General features: G+C 45.1%; 1 protein-coding gene across 2 annotated transcripts in view; it reads left to right on the top strand.

Moving 5' to 3' along the window:
• The first annotated feature begins 418 nt into the window (after window positions 1–418).
• Window positions 419–23073, top strand: part of NR2E3 (nuclear receptor subfamily 2 group E member 3) — a 35689-nt gene continuing 13034 nt past the window's right edge. Inside the window, exons 1-4 of one of the 2 annotated variants that reach the window (XM_069624666.1) lie at window positions 419–879; window positions 14469–14619; window positions 18799–18902; window positions 21194–21460. In XM_069624666.1, coding sequence (XP_069480767.1) covers window positions 14510–14619; window positions 18799–18902; window positions 21194–21460 — 481 coding nt within the window. In that variant the 5' untranslated portion in view covers window positions 419–879; window positions 14469–14509. Of the gene's footprint in view, window positions 884–14468; window positions 14620–18798; window positions 18903–21193; window positions 21461–23073 lie in introns of both variants that reach the window. The other variant, XM_069624665.1, reaches the window with a different exon arrangement.

Genomic DNA, 23073 nt, shown 5'->3' with positions numbered 1-23073 from the left:
TAACATATTTTCTTAAAGAATTTCATGCCATAGTTCTTAGTTACTTTCTTTTATATACCGAGTTTAATATGTCTGAAGACAACTGCCTGTAGAAAGAAACAGCTATAGGTGTTTTTCTAATGAATATACGGTGCTCAAGATAAAGAGGAAGCAATATTAAGTTCAGGCAGGCCTGAATGCAATGTCGTGCACAGCAGGGCAGGTAAAGGCAGTTCTTACCACACGAGGGCAGGGTCGTGTTACCGTCGCCGTATCGCCGATGAACCCCCTTCCACCCCCCTCCCCCCCCCCTCCCCTTGTTAATTCTTCATCGCCTGGTTGATTGATCCACCTTTGAAAACAGTAAAAATTAAGAGGATGAGCGCGAGGCATCTGCTTGCACAGCGCAAAAGACTAATCTGCCAGCTCGCGCTTAGAAAAACCTGAGGAGAGGAGCGGGCAGGGCCCAGTCAGGTGCAGTGAGGAGGCCAGAGGGGAGCACAGCGAGGCAGGCCGGACGGACACACCGGCGACACCACAGGGCGATGCGAGGGGCGCCCACAGAACAAACCACCTTCCCCTGACCACAATTCCCCCCCGCGCGCGCGCTTAAGGCGCCCATTTGCTTCGTGCTTCACCTCAGCGAGTGACCCGCCAACCTGTGACGCAGATCAAACCCGCCTTTTCCGAAAGAGAAGTACTCGTAACCGGCACACCACCGCATGCGACAGCGGGGCACAAACACCCCCCTGGAGGGGCCTTCCGTTCGGGGGACCATTCGAATTATTCGGAGACGGGTTCGGAAAAGGCGAGGGGGCAGAATCGGGCTTTCCTGGCAAGCCGAGTATGACAACCTCCCCCACGGACTCTGTGCTAAGCAGCAGCGCGGATAGCAGCCAGGCAGGTACAGTAAAAGTCACAGGTGAATCGGTCTGGGTAGCAGGGTAAGGGTGTAACCTTTACCTCGGGCAAGGGATTTGCAATTTTTCCAACTCCACATTTCTGTTGTAGACTCTGCTCAGCAGTGCCGTGACCCTACCCCTGTTTGACTAAACTATGGGCTTCAGCACCAACAAAGTGTGGCAGTGCACATAGTATTTGATGCATAAGCAGTTGCATCATGGCTCACACACATGGAACCTCGTGGGTATCAGGTAATATTATCCCCACCAAAAATATCACCTATATATGGTCGCGGGAACAGCCATAGGCGATATTTTGAGTAGGGATAATATTTGGGGTTATTGGCAGCGGGGGTGTCCCTACTCCCTTTAAAATAATAGGGTGGTTGCAGGGGTGCCCCCCCACAGGTGCCATGCCTTAATATCGCCACAAAAATATGGCGATATTTTTGTATGGTGATATTTTTGCGGGGATATTAACACATGGAACCGGCTCGTGCAGATGAATTTGCACTGCTTTTGCACGAGCATTAATGCAAATGTGCATGTGTCAATGCTGGTGTGCCCCCCTCTTCTCCCATAGCTCACAAGCACCCTGGGTACTACACAACTCTATCACTAGGCTTACAGTGGGGTTCCTTCATGTTTGTCCATCCCCACCAACAGTGGTCAGGGGTGGGCTGTCCTATAGGGCACTCTGGAGATTTCCTGGTGGGCCTCTGCACCCTGGGCCTCTTTTGTGTGGCATTTCCAAATCTTCTCATAGGAAAAGCATTGGGCTTGCTGAAAATGTCTCATATGGGGCCACTTTGAACTTTATTTCCAGGGCCTCTTTTGGTCCCAAGTAATTATTTCCAGGGCCTCTTTTAGTTCCCAGTCCAGCCCTGACAGTGGTGCTGACTACTTGGGGTGGGTTGGAGCTTCTTAGCTCCCAACAGTTAAATCCGGAAGCGGCTGAGCCCCCTCCCAGTGATGGCAGCCGAGGGACCAATGATGAGGGGGGCTGGGGAGTTCCCAGCCTGGAATACTTCTTTAAGTTAACTTTTTCTTTATTTGCTGTGACGGTGTCCAGTCAACTCGTCGAAAAAAAACTGGTCGACTGCAATTTGCTCGACGCAATTTGGTCGAAAACCAAATGGTCGAATTTTTTTTTATTTATATATTTATTTTTCGGGTTTTCGTTTAGTTAAAAAAGGGGTTTTTAGAGAAAAAAAGGGGGTTGGGGGGGACCCCCCCCCCAAAAAAAAGGGTTAAAATAAAAAAAAAAAAATTTCGACCATTTGGTTTTCGACCAAATTGGTTCGACCATTTGTCTGGTCGACCAATTTTTTTCGACGAAATGTCTGGCAACCGCTGTGACCCCTGGATGAGAGCAGACAGAAGCAGAGTCATCAGCTTTGTGATGGAGAGCAATGTAGACTTCCCTTTCACTTCCCCCTGCTGTCACACAGTGTTACCTCAAGTAAAACAAGTGTATAATGAAATCTCTAAAGGCCTGGTTTGTTTATTTTTTTTTGCTTGAAACACTGCATTGTAACTTTTCTGAATAATTCGTTGTTTATTAAGGCACCAATTGCTTGAATTCAATTTTCTTAAAGGCTTTTTTTTCTTCTCCAAAATACATTTTTTATTGAATGCTTTCAAAGCATATATCAACAAACATGTACAAGATACTTTTCACGTCAGACTTTTTAAGGGGGAGAGGGCAGGGGCGTAGGAGACACATAAAATCTCGGGGGGACAGAGGACATCTTGGGGACTTTGTTTTATTTCTTTATTTATTGTGTTTTAGTCAAAGAACTCGACTTTTCACAAAATTAGAATTAAAATAGCAGTAGGTATTAAATTACAAATATCACTGTATAAAACAAGAGAAAAGAAGAAAAGAAAACAGAAGAAAATTAAAGGATGCAGCAGCAAAGAACATGTCTTTGTATGTTCCATTTCTGGATTTATCATCTGACTATGAGCTCATGGTAAGAGAGAGGAAATAACAATTACTTCCAGTGGGCCACAGCTAGGACGCTAGATCGTTAAGAGGCAGATCACCTGTAAGTGGATTCCTGCCAAATAAAGGAGTTGCAGCCTTTTCTACCAACTGCAAGTTGCTACTTTTTTGTGTGTGGCAAGGAGACGTGTGTGTCTCTTGGAATGGAAGGATGGGAGTTTTAAAAAAGAGGAAATCTTGTTTGTACCTCTGAGTAAGCCCGGTTATGGGAGTAGAGGGACCAGGTGTGTGATGTTGCTGCTTTGACTGTCCTCCGGGGGAGCGGGGTACAGCAAACAAGGAGGATGAGCGATGGCAAGCCCACCCCCTTATAAGCACTCCCATGGTCCGCGGCCAAATGTGTCGGACCCGGGGGATGCCTAGTAGGTGGGGTGTATGTGGACCCAGGGGGGTAGCCAGAGGGGCAGCCCGCTATGTGGGCTGCCCATCTAGCGCACCTGCGAGGGCCGGGCCAGCCTCTCACAATGAGTCTGGTCCCTCTTATTCCATCTCATGCTGGCTTCAGAGCCTAGCTTTTCTTTGCCTTTGTTATTCTGAATGCAGAGCTGGACTCTGTTCCTTTCTCGTTTAACATTTGCTGCAAAGCCTGATCTATTTGATTCTCTCATATGTTACTAGGAGGGCAGAGCATGGGTCTTCTGCCCTGTTACATTATTCAAAGAGCCCCTCTGGCCTTTCTTTGCCTCTCCCTTGTCTCACTGCTTACTTGCTTAATACATACATCCTTGCTTGAACACTCTACATATTCTCCCTAACACAGCAATGGCAGCTGCAGTCTGTCTTAACTTCTATTTGCTCCATATCTTGAATTGGCCTCTTATTTCCGCTTTTCTGTCTGCAGGGGAAAGGCATTTGCCAGTCACTGCCATGATGGTTCTACCTGGCCATAAGAGGGCAACAGCTAACCCATATTGGAAGAACATGGGCATAATATGCCAGAGGCTGGCAACTGCGTTCCTAATGCCTACACAAGAGACAACTCTTGCCTTTGTTTCTAACAGTAATTCAGTGGATGAAGAAATGCGACAACACACATATTACTTATAAATGAAGGGGATGATGTCACACTTGGTTAAGGCATTTTGATCATGCCAGGAGCTAATTTCCGCTACATTTAAGCGATTACCTTTTAGACTTCTGGCTTTAAATAACGTTAGTATCACCTGGAAAGCACAGAGGTTGCTCAACAGGGTTCCTGGAGCACGAGGGGTACCCTACTTGTGGGCATGGATGATTGGAGGGCATTCTTGCCCTGGTTTGGAGTCTGGCCCCTACAGCCATGATAGGGGGAGGGGCCTGTTACTTTTGGTTGTACGTACCCTTTGAGGATGGGCAGACATTGCCTCCTGCTTTAGCCCACTAACAGCTCTGCTTTGCAACTTTATCACACATACCTGTCAGGTGGCATGTAACTCAATGCTACTAATGTTATCAGCCTCAGAAGTCTGGAATCCTTTGCCACATCAACTAGAGTACAGGCTTGCTACCCGAGACTTACCCATGTCTGAGTCAGCATCTGTTGCCCTGTGGGGAAGACAAATGCAGAAAGAGCAGGGCACAGTGCCCTTGTGGGTTTTTCACACTTCTTCCTCAGGGTGGGCACAATTCACTCAGCAGAGAAAGTGGCACATGCTGGGCAAAATTCTCCCACTTTGACAATGTCACCCAAAGAGCGAAATTGGCCACTTGAAATACCTCTGTCAACTTATTATTGTGCAATCCACAATGATGGGTTTAAGCACCTGCTTAACGCGAGATGGCAATTAAGGGTATTTGCCAACGCACTGAAGAAGCACAGGACACCCTCTTACCAGCGACATGCCATGCTCACTCATTCTGATCATGAATTGCCATTTATCTGGGGTCATGTTAAATGTATTTATTTATTTATTAAATGTGTAGCATTACGTAAAACCCCCAAGCATCAAGGCGCAAAGTAAACTGCATGGAGTGGACCACTTCTATTGGTGCACGTTTTTACTTTTCCACCACAAAATGAATTGAAGATTTTAGCATAAAAGGCAGGTGAAATTACATTGCTTTTCCACTTTGGAAGAGTGTAAATAACGTGCGCATTTAGCGATTGCTGGCAGAATTGACAATGGCTTCCTCTGGACTCTGCCCGCTTTTACCAGGTTTCATTTCCAAGCAGATCCCAGAGGAATTCCTTTCCTTATTTCCAGCATGAGAATCCATGCTGGCAGTAAGGCCGCATTTGTCTGGTGGAGCGGGAAATACAGGGGGTCCTGGTATGTCCACTCGGCTTCCGAACTCCACCCAGAAAATGCACGAAAATCTGGCTACTTAGAAAAAGCGACAGTAATAGTGTTTTCCACCACTTTTCTGAACTAATTGACCTGGAAAATGCTGTGTTGCATCGTAAGCTGAATGCATTCACTCTGCCTATTATCCCAACGGAAGATTAAGCCAGGAAGTGAACACAGGTGTTACATATTCCTGTGCACAATCTGCATTTGGAGCATTAGCTAACTGAGCTACCTTACACATGATATCTCCTCTGGGGCTTTACCGTCTTAACCCCTTAACTGCCATGGGTATTTCCCCCCAGTGCCAAGGCCTTTTTTGGTGATTTCGGTATGTCGCCATTCAATCCCTTGTAACTTCTTTGTTGCATGAGATATCTCGGCCAAAGTTGGCCCCTTTTTTCCCACATGTAGGCGGTTGTAACGCCACCCAGGAATCCTAGTTTGCTGTAGGGGGGTGAGAGAAAATAACCAAAAAGGAGACCATTTGTTTTTATTTCAGAAAATGCCAATTGAAATGTTGTACAAAGAAGCCTGTGGCGTTTTCCTTGTAAGAGCTAGGAACAAATGGTTTGCTGTGCTGGATTCGCCATTTTCCAGCCTTTCAAGAACAGATTGAGTGGAAACCAAAATAACATATTTTGATATGCTAATCAGCCGTTTTGTGAGAGGCAGGCAATTTTGACGTTTTTTTGTCCAATAGGACCTACCTGGGCACAAAGGGAAAATGCTAAACCACTGCTAACCACAAAGGGTTTGGGGAGACAACCTACAGATTTGGGCCTAGGGTGTCGAAGCCATGAAGGAAAACAGGGTACCCCATGCATTTCCGAAAAGAAGACACCAGTGGGAATCCACAGAGGTCTGACTTGCGCAAATCGCCCCAGAATGTATTACTCACAATCCCAGACAAAGTGAAAATCGTGTTTTTTCCACCAAATCTCAGACTTTGTCAGGGATTGTGGGTCATAAATTATGGGGCGATTCGCGCAAGTCAGACCTCTGTGGATTCCCACGGGTGTCTTCTTTTCAGAAATGCATGGGGTTCCCTGTTTTCCTTCATGGCTTCGAAACCCTAGGCCCAAATCTGTAGGTTGTCCACATGAGCAAAATTCCTGAAAATCTGCTGTGTGAAAAGACTTGGGGTTACCAGTGTTTTAGACTTTTCTCTTTGCACACAGGTAGGTGCACCCACACATGTGAGGTACCGTTATTGTCGGAAAACCTGTGGGAACGCGGGAAGGTAGGCCATGCGTTGTTGGCTGAGTGTTTCGGTGGGTGACCAGAGTGAAATATGCAGAAATTGTGGGGTTTTTCCCGATTTCCCCCCAAACTATGAAATCTTTCCCTACATAGTTGTTAGCTGACCTGCGCAAATCAACCCTTCCTAAACTTGGAATATTGTCTACTTTTCAGAAATGTATGCCTTTCTGGCTTCCCATTCAGCTTTCCTACCCTTTTCTAAAATTCCGTCCACAAATGTCCTATTGGACTGATTAGCATATCAAAATATGTTATTTTGGTTTCCACTCAATCTGTTCTTGAAAGGCTGGAAAATGGCGAATCCAGCACAGCAAACCATTTGTTCCTAGCTCTTACAAGGAAAACGCCACAGGCTTCTTTGTACAACATTTAATTGGCATTTTCTGAAATAAAAACAAATGGTCTCCTTTTTGGTTATTTTCTCTCACCCCCCTACAACAATCTAAACTAAGCTTTAGAAGGGGAGTTTTATTATTGCTCGCTTTCATTGCCTAATAAGAAATTCCGTAGGTAAATGGATCTGTGTGCTAGTTTTCAGTGGAAAATGTTCCATCACAACTCCAATTACTTAAACATTTACATATTAGAATGGGCACTGCTAATAACAAAGAAACAACTTAAAAAAGTAATTTCCCAGGCTTTCCAAATCAATCCCTACTCCATGAACGGACACCAATGGCAAAAGGTGAAGCCCACTTAGTGAAACAGTGTTTATCTCACCTTTTGTTCTGGGGGCGGGCCCTGAAGGGGACATTATGAGCACAGCGGGTGGAGAGAGGAGGAGGGAGAGGGCACTGCTTTCACCAGCAAAGGCTAGTCCTTTAAGGTGCGAGAAAGTGAAATTAATAGCTTTAATTTTCACCTCACAACATAGTTGAGTACCGGTACTCTCTTTCAGGCGTTGAGAAGTGCAGGTACTGAAATGCTCAAAAATAAGAAGTGCAGGTACTCAGGGCCGGGTAGGTCTGGCTCATTTAAAGCACTGAAACAACCTATTTAGCGGATCCACCTCCTTGAGTATTGGTGAAAAATAAGGATTGATATAGGACAAATGCAATTCTGGACGGGAAAGCAGAGCAAATTTAAAAGTAGTGCAATGTAACCAAGATTTGTATAGTGTCACTTCTTACATTTGGAATGGCTTTTTGTAGTACAACAGCAATGGCTGCCAGCCTGTGAACTAATCCTGGGCACTATCATTGCCCTGGCAGCCTTCCATGCCATAATTTCTTGTCCTGTCTGCCCCATTAACGAAGCGGACCAGCCAGTTGCAAACCATTCTTGCCCCGCCACCAATGTGTGGTATTTAAGGTTGAATCCGAGTGATTTGCCCGCGGCTGAAAGTACCGTGGGCAAATCGTTCGCATGAGAAGGGTGCAAACTACCAAAAGTTTTCACCTTTCTAATGCGAACACACATATATTCTCACACCCACACAACACACCCACAACACACCCCCCACCCACACCCTCAGCACATCCCCACCCACACCCCCAACATAAACAAACCCCACTTACCTTCATCTTCACGCTGGTTCCGTGCAGCGCCAGTTCCCTTTCACTTCCGTGATCGGGAACCGATGCTACAGGGTCCTTTTCTTTTCTTTTCTTTTTAAAACGGAAGGCTGCAGGGGTGTCCCCGCAACCCCCGCTCACTATACCATGAAGTATAGTGAGCGGGGCGATGCGTGGGACACCCCAGCAGCCCCTGTTTTATTTTTTCAGTGCTACCACCAAAGGTTCAAACTTTTGGTGTTCGAACCTTTGGTGGTAGCATGTTTAGAACTTTTGGTCAATGCGACCATTTTTTTTAGGTCATTTCAACCTAAGCCTTAAAGGTTGCGCAGTGCAATGCTAGTGGTTAGAATGCATTTAAAATCTTCTAGCCTTCACTTTTTAGTTTTTGTGGAAAGGAGCTTGTCATTAAATGAAACAAGGTTTAGCCAATTCACCGCAGATAGGAATGTGTCTGTGATGTCCCTTCCAATGACCCTAGGTCAATCCTTGCGCCATAAGCTTCAACCCCTACGATCCCGGGAACAACGAAAAGTTAGCACCGCTGCCCACCAAACGTGTGCTAATGCAGTTTTGCCCTATTCGTATATTGTTGCACCTTAATGAGAGTCATCCCAATTACAATATTTTTGGGGCATTTCACCTCCAGCCATTTCACGATTTTGGGATTTGTTTTTTGTTTTTTGGGGGGCGAAGGTGGGGAGAGGGCATCAGTTACCCCCTTTTACTCCTTCTGATCTCACCTATCCCTTATTTATGTTTTTTACTCCACCTTGTGTTCATTTGTATGCCCCAAGTTGTTAATTTAAATGTTTACCTTTTATTGTAAATTTGAAGATGCTTCTTTTCTGTTCTTTACATTTCGGTGGGATTTGCATGTGTGCATTTTCAGAGGGATCGAAGTGCATTGAAAGGGATGAGGCAAAATGGTTGCGCACTGCAGAATAAATGCAGGTGTTGGTAGTGTGGGGCGTGTGGACTTCAGGGGCCACTATCATTTGGTAAAGTAGTTTAATTTTTAAGGGAATCTTCTCAAATTAGAGGGTGTTGATGCCAGTGAAGGTCTTCCACAAAAAGAACAACCACACCAGACCGAGAGCCAAGTCTGGCCCGGCATACCCATTGTCCCTGCCCACTCTGAGGCGATTTTGCTGAGGTCTCGTGTGGATAGAGGGTCACTGGAATGCCCCTCCTCGTCCCCATGAACATGACGGCCAGAAGAGTCAGAAACGCACAGTCATTTACTATTCGGCCAGGCCCCAGGAGGACCAGTGACTGACACGTATGCAGAAAGATATTCTCTCAGACAGCCATTCAAACCATATCCAGTGAATGTCTTTATGGATGCAGGTGCTTCAACATTGGTCATGGACCCAAATGCCTCGAAGGATGATGTTGACTAAGGCCGAGAAACCACTGTGCTGACGTCATTAGTGGCACCACGACATAGTCATGTTAGTTATGAAGTACACTCACAACCATGCACAATGTTACACAAACACACACTCGTATACACGAAGAATATGCTTTCACAGTTCTGTAGATAGATGCCAGATACATATACATACTGTCAAAATCTTTTATTATTTTTCTCATTAGCCAAGTGCAGAAACGCTGAAAGCAAGGCAATGAAGAGATGCAGGGAAAGCTTGCAGATGCTTCTGGCAACTAACCTTATGGAACTCCAGGACCACATAAGGAACCTGGAAGGACCAAAGACGACTTACCTATACGAAACATAGCACGATATAGATGTGTAGAAATTATAGTATGAGTATAACAAGGATCACATAAGGCCACAAGCCGTAGGACGAGAGAAATGGGGAAGCAGAACCAGGCTGCACAGAACAGAAAGCCCAGAGCTTGCAGCCAAGGTCAGAGACAAGCAGCTCATTCTAAACCTAAAACGACAAGGGCCCACCTGTGGAAAAACAGAATAAATCCTCGTAAATTACAGACCAGTAAAGCTTGATTTTGTGGTCCCCAACCACGTGATGCGACTGAGCTAGACAATGGGTATTCACCCGCGGTGGTAGGACGAACAGGTCTCAGCAACACAGGCATGAAGTGAAACATGAACAAGTTAACAACGTTACAACATGGAGAGCACTTTCACAGGCAAAAGTGGTATTGCTAACAGATACATTTGGTTCACATAGTCATTCTCATCACCTTGAAAAGGTGCACAGAGCGCTGAGAACAGAGCTGAGTCCCAGGCATGGGGAGAGCAGTTCCAGCCAATCAGGGGACAGAAATCCCGGGGTGGATGGCAGAGGGCAAGGACAAATGGTAATCCTGTGACCCTGCAACAATGTAATAGATAGTTTCTTGGGGAAGGGGCAGGTCAGCCACCTGACATGAGAGGGCCAATTAATTAAGATCCATAGGGGCAATCTATACTGTATACCACTACGATCACCTAACCAGAAAGTGGGATAGGTTTTTCGGGGAAGGGCCCATGTTTTGACGACACTCTGCAACAAAAAGGCTTGACACGTGTTTGGGAGCTGTGAATCTTGAGATTTTTTAATGTCCTGTATGATCCCTGTCGGTGTTTGTAATAAACGGCAGTCTAACTTGCCCTTGGCTGAGTCCTCCATTTGTTCTGGGGGAAGGGTTTTTGGGTCCTGGGAGCTGAACAGGCAAGCTCGTAGTAACCCCCAGACCTCTGGCATACCAGACCTCACCAACAAGTGAAAAGAGTTTCTCAACCTCTGCACTCTCCAATGAAGAGGCTGATCCTCGGAAAATGAGTAAGGAATTTGGCATGCAGGGGGGAAGCAGATATTAGGAGGGTGGCACCCTCCAGATGATTACGCAGAGTTCTAAACACTGAGTGCAATACTTATAACATCCCTAACAGTGGACAGGGTAAATTTAGATCCAGTATTGGGTGCAGGTTGCCCACCTCAGCTCTTTGTCACACTTTCGGTCTCAGAACTCTGCAACACAACCATATCTACGCTAAAGAAAATCTGGACTGCTAATGCGCAGCTGCGGAAGTAACTGGAAATAAATACACTTTCCAGACTAACCACCTGGAAGGCTCAACATTCCCGCCCTATACGTCCAAGTACACCCAGCCGAGGCAGCTCCAGCCTCATTACCCATGTGTCCTCAGGGTAAGCATTCCAGGCAATAACTACCTCCTTGTTCCAGTAAAGTGAAGCACAACGCATGCAATCACTATACCACTGGCTAAGCATAGACCGGCACAGCCATTCACTGGTACCCAGGCCTAGCATCTCCCAGCATATACACCTACCTGGCCACAGGCTAAGCATCCCCCAGGACATCCACTTGCCTATTCCAGAGCTGCTGTGCCACCAGATTAAGCACCCCATGAAATGAATTAGCTGTCTAAAAGCTAAGCATCACACAGAACAGCCATTTGTCTGTCCCCAGGCTCAGCAGCCTCTTGGAAAGCAACCTGCCCGTCACATGGAAAAACCACTGCCCAGTGCAGTTTTCCTTCTGCCCACATGCAAAGCATCCACCAGCATGTCCTTAGGTCCATGTTCAATGAGCCTTGCTAACCAGTCCAGCCAGTCACCATTCTCAAACCCACAAGCCTAGCATCCCCCAGCTCAGTCATGTGCCTGAACCAAGACAAAGCATCCCACAAACACACCATTACCCCAAGGCTCAACATCCTCAACATAGTAGCTGCAAGCATCAGTGCTGAAATGCCCACAGCACAGCCACGCAGTTCACCCTAAAACACGTTTTTCAAGTCAGCTTTTTCCCCAAGCTTGGTATCTGGCAGCATAAGCATCTCCCATCAAAACTAATACCCATCTCTGCAACCATGTGTCCTCAGCAAAAGCACTACTAGCACAGTCGCCCAACATTCAGGAAATTAAGTATAACCCTGTCCAATAACATGCGTTCTACAAATCTCAGGTCACATGCCCATTTCCAATATAATCACCATCCCAGCAAAGTCATCTAATTCTTCCTAGGCTAAGATTCCTGACTACCAGGCCACAGGATAGGCATTCACAGTCACCTACCTATTCCCCAGCCAAGCATCCCAACTAAAGAGTCCTTCCCGTAGGCTAAAAACCCACATCCCAGCCACCCAACCTTACCCAGGCCTAGGTTCTGCCAGCCACTCGTGTGTCTCCAGGCTGAGAAAAACCATGCAACCACTAGTCTTGTGCAAAGCATCTACCAGGCCAGTGACTTCCCTCACACCAGTTAGAAAAGTCTTTGCGTAAAGTCACCCATGTGTCCCAAAGATAAGCATTTTACAGTCATGGGTCGGACTCCAAAGTAAGCGTCCCCCACCCAGGTGCCTGACTTAAGGATAAGAATCTCTGAGCCACCTATGCCCAGGCTAAGCATCTAACTCTACCCACACACGGCTAAACACATTCAACGCAAGTTCCTACTAATGACCTTTCACTTGGATTACAGCTTTTTAATTGAAGTTAGTCTCCCAATATAGTGAGTGTGAGAAACTACACAGTTGTTTGGGTGGAAGATTTTTACACCGATGCATTAGCATCTTTATGCACTTGCATTGGTTTTGCGCCTTTTCAGTTATTCAGGGAAATAGGAAAACAAATATTAAAGTATTTGGCCAACAATCCTCCACTCTAATTTGGAGTTCCTCAACTTATACTACCCCCCTGTCTGCCATAATTTCTTCCTTTGGTCTCATGTCATTTTTACGCAAACGACTCCCAGATATTTCTTTCATTTTCTTGCTTTTCGGATGAAATCAATTTGTTTTCTTTCCGCTTGCCTTCTTCTGATCTAGTCTTGGACGATCACCCATTAGCTTTTATTTTAATTCTTCTAAAATGGAAGTCCTGTTTATTCCCTGCTTCTCTAGTCCTTCATATGCTCCTCCATTCTTGTGTTCCTCCCCTTTAACTTCCTCTCTTTTCCCCTTTCTTCTTTGATATTCTCCCTTCCCGACTATTGTTCTGCTTCCTTGATTGGTCTCCCTGCCCACCAACTCGCTCCCTTCACTCTGTTTAGAATTCCTTTATTTGTGTCTCCTTCTGTCTTCTTGTGAGTCTATACATTTTTCCCTTGTTTCTCTTTCCTGCCATCTTTTTCACTTTCTCTTTATTGTCTTTAAGTGCACCCAAGTCTTGCTCCTTTCCCCGTCACTCCTTATTTGTCACTCTCTACAGACCATCTTATTCTCTACGTTCTCAATCTCATTTCCTTCTTGCAGTCCTTAAACCCCCTGTCCACTCTTTTTCACTTTTAGCTCCATAACATTGGGACTAGTTACCTCTTCCACTTAGTTTTGCCCCATCTTGCTTCATTTTCCGTATGTAATTTAAGCAGCATTTTCTTTCTCCCCCCAGCAATCATTTGTTTACTTGACTAAAACTAATTTCTGTGTATAAATTTAGTAAAATACCAATACAAAAATACATTGAGGCAGCCAATATGGACATGTTTTCTAACAATGGCATGGCATTTTCTTATTGCCATTATAGCCAACAGGAGTATCTTCTTTCGTGGGGATTAGATTACTGACATATTGGCACAGCCAGCACCACGCCCAACACTTAGAAGCAGAACTGCATGAAACGCTATGTATAAATCACAATCTTGTATAATAAATTAAGCACCAAGATACCATGAACATGGCAGTAGTTGTGCTATGTTATGTTACTATGCTTTTGTACTGTGCTAATAAATCTCCACCTTCGAAGCTTGAGAGCGCTTCGGCTTGATCGTGGAGTCGCGTACTATGAGCCCGCCGGGGGTATCCAAAGCTTTGGAGAAACCAACGACATAACACGTTCAATACCTATAATTGCTACACAGTTTCTATTACATTGTGTAGACTCCATGCTGCCTTTGAAATAAGATACATGCAGTCAATGTTTTTCCTTCTGTGTCATCCATTCAATCATTATTTATTCTATAATGTGTGTATTTGTTGTGGGATGGGCATTTGTTCGTTTAACCTAGTGAAAAGAATCTTGCCTTTTCTTGGTTTTCTCTGGGCTTCACTCATAAATCCTGATGCCTCCTCGTTTCTGCTCTTACTCTCCACTCCACTGGAACCCACTGCCCATAACAATCAAAGCCACCCCAAAGGTTGATCTCTTCAAAGCTCGGCTTAAACTTCAATTACTTGCTAAAGAGGGAGTTCCCCCTGCCCTCCCCCCATCCTCCCTAACTGACCTCGAGACTGCCTCCAGTGACGCTTAATAATGTAACTTTGTATATTTAATTAGTACTCCTCTTTAGTTTAAAGCACTTGTACGTTTAGGTTAAGGTTACTTGTGTAAATCACCTTCTTTCTTCTATATTTGTTTCTGTTTGTGTTATTTTGTTCCTGGTGCATGTCCCACTTTTTTACACCATCATAAACTGGCTCATCCTTGTACAGGCACCCTTTGTGGGAATGCCTCCTCCATCTGTAAATGTCTCATTGTAAGTCATTTCTGTAGGAAATTGACATCCCGTTTTTTTAAATAAATACAAAATACAGAAATCAATGCCCTTGTTTCATCATTCACACTTGCTCTGTTCTCATGGTGTGACTTCTCTCTTTCTCCAGCCCTCAGTCCGGTTCCAGGCAAGGCCCTCAGCCCTGTGCTGATGTGCAAGGTGTGCGGGGACAGCAGCAGCGGGAAACACTACGGCATTTACGCCTGCAACGGCTGCAGCGGGTTCTTCAAGAGGAGCGTCCGGAGGAAATTAATCTACAGGTGAGCAAGCCCGAGATTTTCCCATAATTCTCCTCCCTTTTCCTTGCTCCACAGCGGAAGACGTAACCACTAGACGGCATCTCATTCATTACCTGCACAGCGCTTTCTCATTAGGGTTTCCTGCATTTTAGTAGGCCCATTGCTTTGGTCGGCAGTCACAGGCCTCCTGATAGGTATATGCCAACTAAAAGGAAAATTGATATTTTCCCTAAATGTGGCAGTCAACATTCCCCATTCAAATTGCAAACTAGATCAGACAGGGAGGCTCAACCAGCAGCCCTGAGCAATTCAGAATTTTGCCAATTGTCCCACCTGAGTTACCATTAAATGCAATGTAATGTGGTGGGTATTTGTATAACGCCTTCCACCATTGGTATGGTCTCAACAAGCTGTAGGTTAAACGCCCTTGGGGGACTGAAGTCCAGGCATGGTAACATTTGTCAGAGAGACATAGAGTGTGTGTGTGCACTTAGCCAGTATGAAGGTTAGTCACCCAGGTTGGGCAGGCATGTGGGTGGGTGCAGAGAGGTAGCCCGGAGAGTATACGAGAGAGACATTATTTGTGCAGCGAGACCAAATTTTATCATGGGGGATAGCTGCATTCCAGTGCCAGAGGTTAAAGATAAATAACACCAGGGCTCCCCATTTCACAGATGTTTTTCATTTTCAGTAAGGACAGTAAGAAGCTGCTGTCACAGTAACAATAGGGTTTCCAATAAGCAATGCTCAACTGTTCAAAGCAACCAATAAAGACAACCATAGTTTACGTACATGGGGTACCAAAATTGGCAGAGAGCACGAAGAAACCAAGGGATGCCCTATTGAACAAGTGCTTTCACTGGTTGCGGACCGTGAAAGGTTGTGCGTTTGTATCAAGAGAATCTAGGGTGGGATGCTCCAGAATTCGAAACATTGGCTCGAATTCCTATGACATAGTTAAATTGATCTTCTGGGACTGGAGAGTGGCCAAAGGGGTCTTGGGAAGATCTGTGTGGGATGGTTGGTCGGCCAAGGGTGCGACCTCAATCAGTCAGTACCTCCAGCCAGGCCCAATGGTCGATTTGAAGCCACCCGATTTAACACACCCATAACTGGTGAGAACCTTATTCCTCTGGGACGACTCTAACTGGGGACTACTGTGAATGGACCTTTTTGACTTGGCGTAATTTGTAAAGGGGTTGGTTTTTCTCACTGGTGCTTCCCCCCCTCTTATTTCTTTTATTTTTGGCATGATGTGGTGTAATATGATTTTGTTTATTAAGTGTATGTGCTAGGATTTACTTTGATGGTCTCATGGCCGAATAAAGTTTGTATGATGATGATGATGTAAAAAGAAAGACGACTTAGAACAAGACCTCAACTCTTTTCTACGCCTCCAAATCCCCTGTGGCACATATCACACATGATGCTTTGAGCACAATTGTTAATTGTGGTCAGGTGGTGACACCAGGAATGGTGCCCCTGGATTCCTCATTCCAGGGGGCACGCATAGATCCTACACTACAGCTTTTCCCTAACCATGAGCACATCCTGCCAATTGCACCACACCAAAGCACACTAGGCCTAAACTTCTCGCTTAACAAAGCCTCCCCTGCCAGACAACTGCACCGCAAGACAGCACCTATCTAAAAATCACATCTGAGATTATGAAGTCTTCCCTCAGTCCTTTTTAGGACAATCATCTCAAAACATGGGGCCATGAGCAGCCAGAAAGTACTGCAAAACTTAACAAAGTAAGTTCTGTATTGCTAACACCGATATTATGAAAGTCAGTCCCTTTTGCAGAATATCTTTGAATTCACGGGACTCATAAAACCAAAACTATCTGGGAGCAGCCGAGCGCTGTACGTAGGGGACACACCTAGAGGATTCCAGGTAAGGTTGCAGGGCAGCAGAGGAGCTGGGGTGGATGGGGAAATAGAAGCGTTAATGGAACCATAAGTCAAAGCGTCTCCACTGGGGCCACCCCGCTACAGCCAACATGACCTTCAACAAGATGGGCCTTCTGCCAGCAAGTATGGCACAAGTACCGTAGACACTGACTCAAGTTATATACACTGGAAAATATTCTGCTATTCTCTTTTATACCGTGAGATAGGCCACAACATTTTCACTAGACCAAGCATCATAAAACAAACATGTTTCTGGGTACGCTTTAAAAGCAATAACCTCACAAATCGGGGGAGGGAAGCTGCTGGAGTGATGGAATAGTTGCCCCATCTGTGTATTCAAAGATGAATTACTTAAGCACTGCTGTGACAATGCACCATTATACCATATCTTCACCTAAAGGGTGGAGTTTACAAATATTTTCTACAGATAATCTCTCCTTACGCTTAGAAACTCTCAAACTGTAATGCAATCCCTCATTATAAGGACATTACAATCCTTCACTGTAGACATCAGCCACCTTAAAATTGTGGTGAATTACAACCAGCTCTCAGCTTGGGAACATATTATTGAACATAACTTTATTGTCCCTCTTTCTTCCCCACCCTATTACTTCTCTCTTGTTTTTTCCACACATTCGTCTATACACGACCAACTTTTGGTGGCAAGACATCTGTGTGGCCTTGCAAACCCAGTTCTCTCCTTTGTTACGGAAAGTGTTTTTTTTTTCTTTATAAACTAAGCATTTGAAAAATTCCACACTAGGACCCACTTGAGCACCTCTCAAGTCCATAGCACAACCACACACCAACCATATTTTGCATGGCGTATCGTCTCATCTGGATACTGCCATTCCTGAAGCTTTCTCTCACGCTTACCAATAGCTAATGTCAGTAAAGAAACAATCATCCCAGCCAACAAAACCACGATACCTCATCAATATCGTATGCAGTTTCCCCCTCAAATTTGTTTGTCTACTGGCTAACCCACTTCCCTATCACCTCATGTCCTCGCAACCCTTCTTCTAATATAAACTCAGTCCAAAGTCTGACGACACCATGGAGGGGTCACAATACGCCACTTCTATGACAAGGTCAAGCACTGTAATACCACTACGGTGGTGCTGGGTGCAGTATAAATACTGAATAACATAACTCCCCTTTAGCCATTGGCCGGGGACCAGTTGGAGCACTGCCATTCATGGTCGGTGGGGGAGGAGTGGTTGTTATCCTCCAGTATCTTGTTCTTTTACTTGTGGGAGTTCCGATCGAAATGGCTATGTCAATTCCTTGAAATGGGAAGACATCTTCAATATGTGGTCATTAATTTAGTTCTGAAAAAGTATTGCAAACCTTTCTTTTCCCCCTACCCAACCGGAATTTACAATTTTTTTTAAAAAACTTAAATTGAGCTTTTAAATCGTGCTCTATGCCAGATACCGGCCTCTAAGCGTGGGACTGGGATTTGAACTCTTGACGCTCTGCGTTGTCTTGCTTCATAGACAAACGCGTTGCCCCTGAGCTACAACAAACGACAAAACATACAAATAGCACCAGCATGTACCATAAACTTTTCTCTATAAACACAAAAACAACAGAGACAATAGTAAAAACAAAATAGATTTTACAATGAAAGGAGACCCCCACAAAACAAATTGGGACCCCCCACTGCCCACAACTTCCATCAGTTCGCTCATCCAGTTTCTCAGTCTTTCTCTGCTGCTTTTGCCACTGGACTTCCTAACCGCCTTGGCCCCCTCTAACTACCCCCTTATTGTGCCCCTAACACTCTCCTGTAAGCTCTCCAAGTGGATATAGGCAGGAGAAACGTTATTTTACATTTCTCCTGCGAGTATGTGCTGCTCTTTGTGCTCCAGCCAAGAGACAGAACCATAATTTTAGATCAATTCTGTCATTGGAAGTTTAGCACTTGATGACATTGTATACTTCTGAGGTTTCATCAACTAGAATAATTGAGTAGTAAGTTCCTTTGGCTTCATTTTCATCAAAGGCCCATACTCCCTTCCATATGTGGTGTACAGTGGGGTAATGGGTGTATGGGGCGCCCCATTAAAAGAAATAAAGACAAGACTGAATATGCTGGAGCCTGACCGCATCACCTGATTGCCTTTGTAATCCCTTTCCTCTCTTCCAAGCGCTCTTTCAAGCTGACCTCCTGCAGCCTCCCATCTTTTCAGGTTTCCCATCCCTGCCCATTGGCTTGTCTTGTTTGTCACACTTCATAACCTGGACACAAGTATTCCAATAAGAACCTTTGCTTTGCCCTCAGGTGCCAGGCTGGGACAGGGCTGTGCCCAGTGGATAAAGCTCACAGAAACCAGTGCCAGGCCTGCAGGCTGAAGAAGTGTCTGCAATCAGGCATGAACAAGGATGGTAAGGACAGGTGCTGCAAGGAGACCAAGGGTCTGCCAAAAGCAGGTGCTCCTTTTGCATCGTGTTGGGGGCGGGGAGGAGTAAAATGCATGTCTGTATAACAAAAACTGAATGTTTCTGCAGCTTTGGGCAGTGCCACCTCTTAATTGCCCGCAGTCAAAGGGCAAAGTCCTCAGAAAGCGAGGCCTGTTAAAGAGGCTTCAGGGTAATTAAGTAGCCGGTTTTGCCCACAGCCAATGTACCAGGTGTCAAGTTGGGGCAATCAGTTTTAAATTTGCATACAATAGGCTAAGTGTACTGTGAACACATGGTAAAAGTGGAGGGAAGTCCTCTTTCAGTCTTTAGTTTTGTTGTTTAGACATGCATCAACATCTACACAGCCCAAAGGATAATCCAGCCCTGCAGTTGCTGCTCGCTACTCTGCAGACACCAAAAGAGGTGGAGGGCAAGAGAGGAATAAAGAGAGGAGGCAAGACCATGGGCATAGAGGAACGGGATTGAGGGGCATGCAGAGAACAACTTTGGACAAGTTCCGGCAATAATCGCTCACATCACAATGGCACGGATTGGTGGGTATCCATCAAACGTCTCACTCAGGGTGTAGAATTGGCATGTTTCTTCACCAGAATAGACTTTAGCAGCCACAGGTGAAAGGCTTGATATCAGCAACAGTCAGTTTGGATCCAAACCTCAGCAAGCAGCCAGACAAGTGGGCTGTGTGAGTGCAGAGCCTAAAAGGACTCTGCGTTAGACCAGACCTCAGAATAAGTCTGGGTGGGTGCACAATTCACAAGGATTCTGCGAAAGCATTTACTTGGCACATAACCAGAGGATGAGGTGAGTGCTCAAGGAGTCTATGTTACCAGACCTCCGAAGAAGTTGGGTGGGCACACAACTTACAAGTATTCTGTGAAAGCTCTTTCTTCATAAATAACCTGAACAAGGCGAGGGACACGACGAGTCCGTTAGTCCGCGCTGATACTTGAGCAAGTGTTTCCGTGAGGCTATGCATCAGAAAGGGCCTGTGTGAAAGAATGTTTGATGCCACACTTCAGTAGGAGGATATTTAAGGGGTCATTTCGGCAGACGTATGTGTTGGGCCCGGCATCAGCCGGAGTCTGTGTGCTAGCAGACTTCAGCAACAGTGTGTGGAGGAAAACATCAGAGGAAAGCTGTGTCAGCGCGCAGCAGTGAAAGTGCACTTACACTTGCAAAGTACTTTCTGTTAGCCCTCCCGCTTACATTTGCCCTATGTTGGGAGAAATGTAGACACTTAGGTGATTTCACCAAAGCGGCACTTCAAGGGAAATGCACTAGACTAGGATTAAAAATTATGTGCTTTTTTTAAGAACAAATACACATTGTTAAGCAGACTTCCAGCTTTGCATTCGTGCAGTTTCAATCAGACTTATTCTGCACCAATAAAGGGACAATATTAAAAGCTTTGTTTCCTAGTTAGCTAAGGAAATATTTTATTTTTCTCATGCAAGCATTGAAAGTAAAACGCACCATGGTTCTGTGTCGTTCGTATGTCTATAGATCCCTTTTGTCACAGGGTGATATCATAGTAGAGAGATATGACAGTGATTAAAATGGTAACAAACATAATTACATTCTGTATCCAAGGTACAGTGTATATATGGGATCAATTATCCACATATTTCCAGAAATTGCATATTGCAAGCCAATGAGTACTTTAGGGACCACAGTGAGGCGCAAGACTACAGGTGCCTGCAAAAGGCCATGGAATGCTCACGTGACGTGCTATATATTGATTATGCGCAGGGTTTAACACTCCAGTACACCCGTTCGATGCACAGCTTGTGGTCATGCTTATGTCCTTTCATCTGTTATGTTTTGTGTCCGGCCTAAAGCTCCAAATCCCCAGTGTCATGCCCCAGAGAAAGGCTTGGGATAGTTTGCCCCCTCAGGCACTTCCATTTTGTTGTCACATATAATAAGTTATCACAGTCAGCCTATCCGATAATGTTCTTATATCCTGCTAGCTCCGACACCAGTCGGATGTATTAGCTGAAAGATATCGTAGTAATATTGCACTCGTCCATCTTGTATACTTTAAACATACACCTGGGTATCTGCACATTTGTAGATGCTACCAACACAGTCTTGGTATGAACATATAAAGGGTGCCGGACCATCAAATAACATTTGTATTGATCCCAGATCCAGGACAATTTTTGTAGGTATTCTGAAGCGGACTTACTTTACAAGATTCTAACCCTTCTCTTCCTCTCTCTTTTCTGTTCCTTATTGGGTGATTTATCCCACAGCGGTTCAAAACGAGCGCCAACCACGGAGCACCGCACAGGTCCGCCTCGAAAGCATTGAATTGGACTCTGACAGCAGGTCTGAGCATCTCGCTACTACAAGGGACCCTCCTCTTCCCTCCTGTCCTACAGTACAGAGCCTGAGGGGACCTATCACAGCCACGATATCCCGGACACAGGGCACCAGGCCACAGACGCCTCCTAACAACCATCGCTTCATGGCTAGCTTGATGACAGCCGAGACATGTGCAAAGCTGGAGCCCGAAGATGGTGAGTTGTATGGCACTAAGTCAAAGTATCACCCACTCTGAATAATCCATACAAAATGCTCAAATTCCCCAAATTCCTGTCCTGTACAGAAATGGGGAAAATGAAGATTACCCAAGCTCAAAGCGCTGGTAGTCTTGATTTTATTAAAGGCTTGGAGGCGAGCATTATGCTTTATTGCTACTTCTCAGCAGCCCAATTCAAAACTTCAACTTTCTCTCTCTTTTTCTTTTTTTTTACACAGAACAAACATAGACTAAAAATAAAAACTTCAAAACTACAGAAACATCCTGAACTACACTCCCATAAATCCTCAGGATCCTGTAGTTCAACCTTTAACCTGCAACCAATTCAGTCCCAGAAGTAGCCTTTACATCACATCCTGAACCATGTCCTTCCTCTTTCTTTGGTGTGATAAGAAAAAAGGTGAACTGAGTCCAGAAACTGTCCAACAAGAAAAGCGGGAACTTCATATGAAAGAACACAACTTCCACTCGCTTCCTTCCTCTGACAACCTAGCCATAACTCCTCTGCCTTTCAGGTATTCTTGCTCTCTTCTCCTGAAATCAAAACCAAATATATCATTAGGGAGGGAATATGCAGATTTAGATATGTCATTTTATACATCATGCAGAGATCAAACATTTCTAGCAAAAAACATATTACAAGAAAAAATGCACATTCTTTTCTCTGTTCTGCGTAAATAGGAGGGATAATGCTCGCCTCTGAGTCTTTAATGGAATCAAGACTACCAGCGCTATGAGCTTGGGTAATCTTCATTCTATGACAAGACCGGAGGCGATCAATTTGCTCGTTCAAAACTCTCCAACACTTGATTGGTTACATTAGAGACTGGTTTAAAGTAAAAAGTCTTAAAAGTAGCTTCCGAAGACCAGTCAGCTGTTTTCAGTATATCATGCAATGACACTCTTGCAGCAAAAGCTCTAGAAGCCATAGCTCCCCTAACTGAGTGAGCCCCAAAACTACTCAAATCAACACCAGCCCATTGCATGACTTCCCTCACCCATCTAGCAATGGTAGCTGTGGACACTGCGTGAAAAGGCCTCTGACGCGCCATTAATAATTGCTTTACCCCTGTAGGCCTAAAACCCGCAGTAACTCTCTCATACTCTTTGATACAACGTGCCACACATAATTTAGGTTCATCTGGAAAATAGGGATATGAAATCACTGAAGATGCGCTCTTGGTCCTCTGAACAATCTGAAAAGCAATTCTGTCTGGATAGAACACTTTCCTATCAACGTCCAAGGCCTTAACATCGGACACCCTCCTGCACGAAACTAAACACAAAAGCATCGCCAGCTTGCCCAAAAGTCGTTGGATGGCAAAAACTCGTTGTCTGGCCAATTCTTAAAAAGACGAAAAACTACTTCCACATCCCACAGAACCGAATATATGGAAACTGGAGGTTTACGCATCTTAATCCCTTTCAATAATCTAACTACTGCAGGATGTTCCCCGATTGGATGACCTTCATACACTTCATGCCCTGCTGAAATCGCTGACCTATATACTCCCAGCGTACAAAAAGCTCTCCCTCTACGAGATGCTTCCGCTAAGAAATTTAAGACATGCACTACAGGAGCTGAAACGG

This window comes from Ambystoma mexicanum, chromosome 11 (assembly GCF_040938575.1).
Source record: "Ambystoma mexicanum isolate Mex_15411 chromosome 11, UKY_AmexF1_1, whole genome shotgun sequence".
NCBI lineage: Eukaryota > Metazoa > Chordata > Amphibia > Caudata > Ambystomatidae > Ambystoma > Ambystoma mexicanum.
Note: the sequence above shows the minus strand (reverse complement) of the source record. Positions and strands in the feature narration are given on the sequence as shown.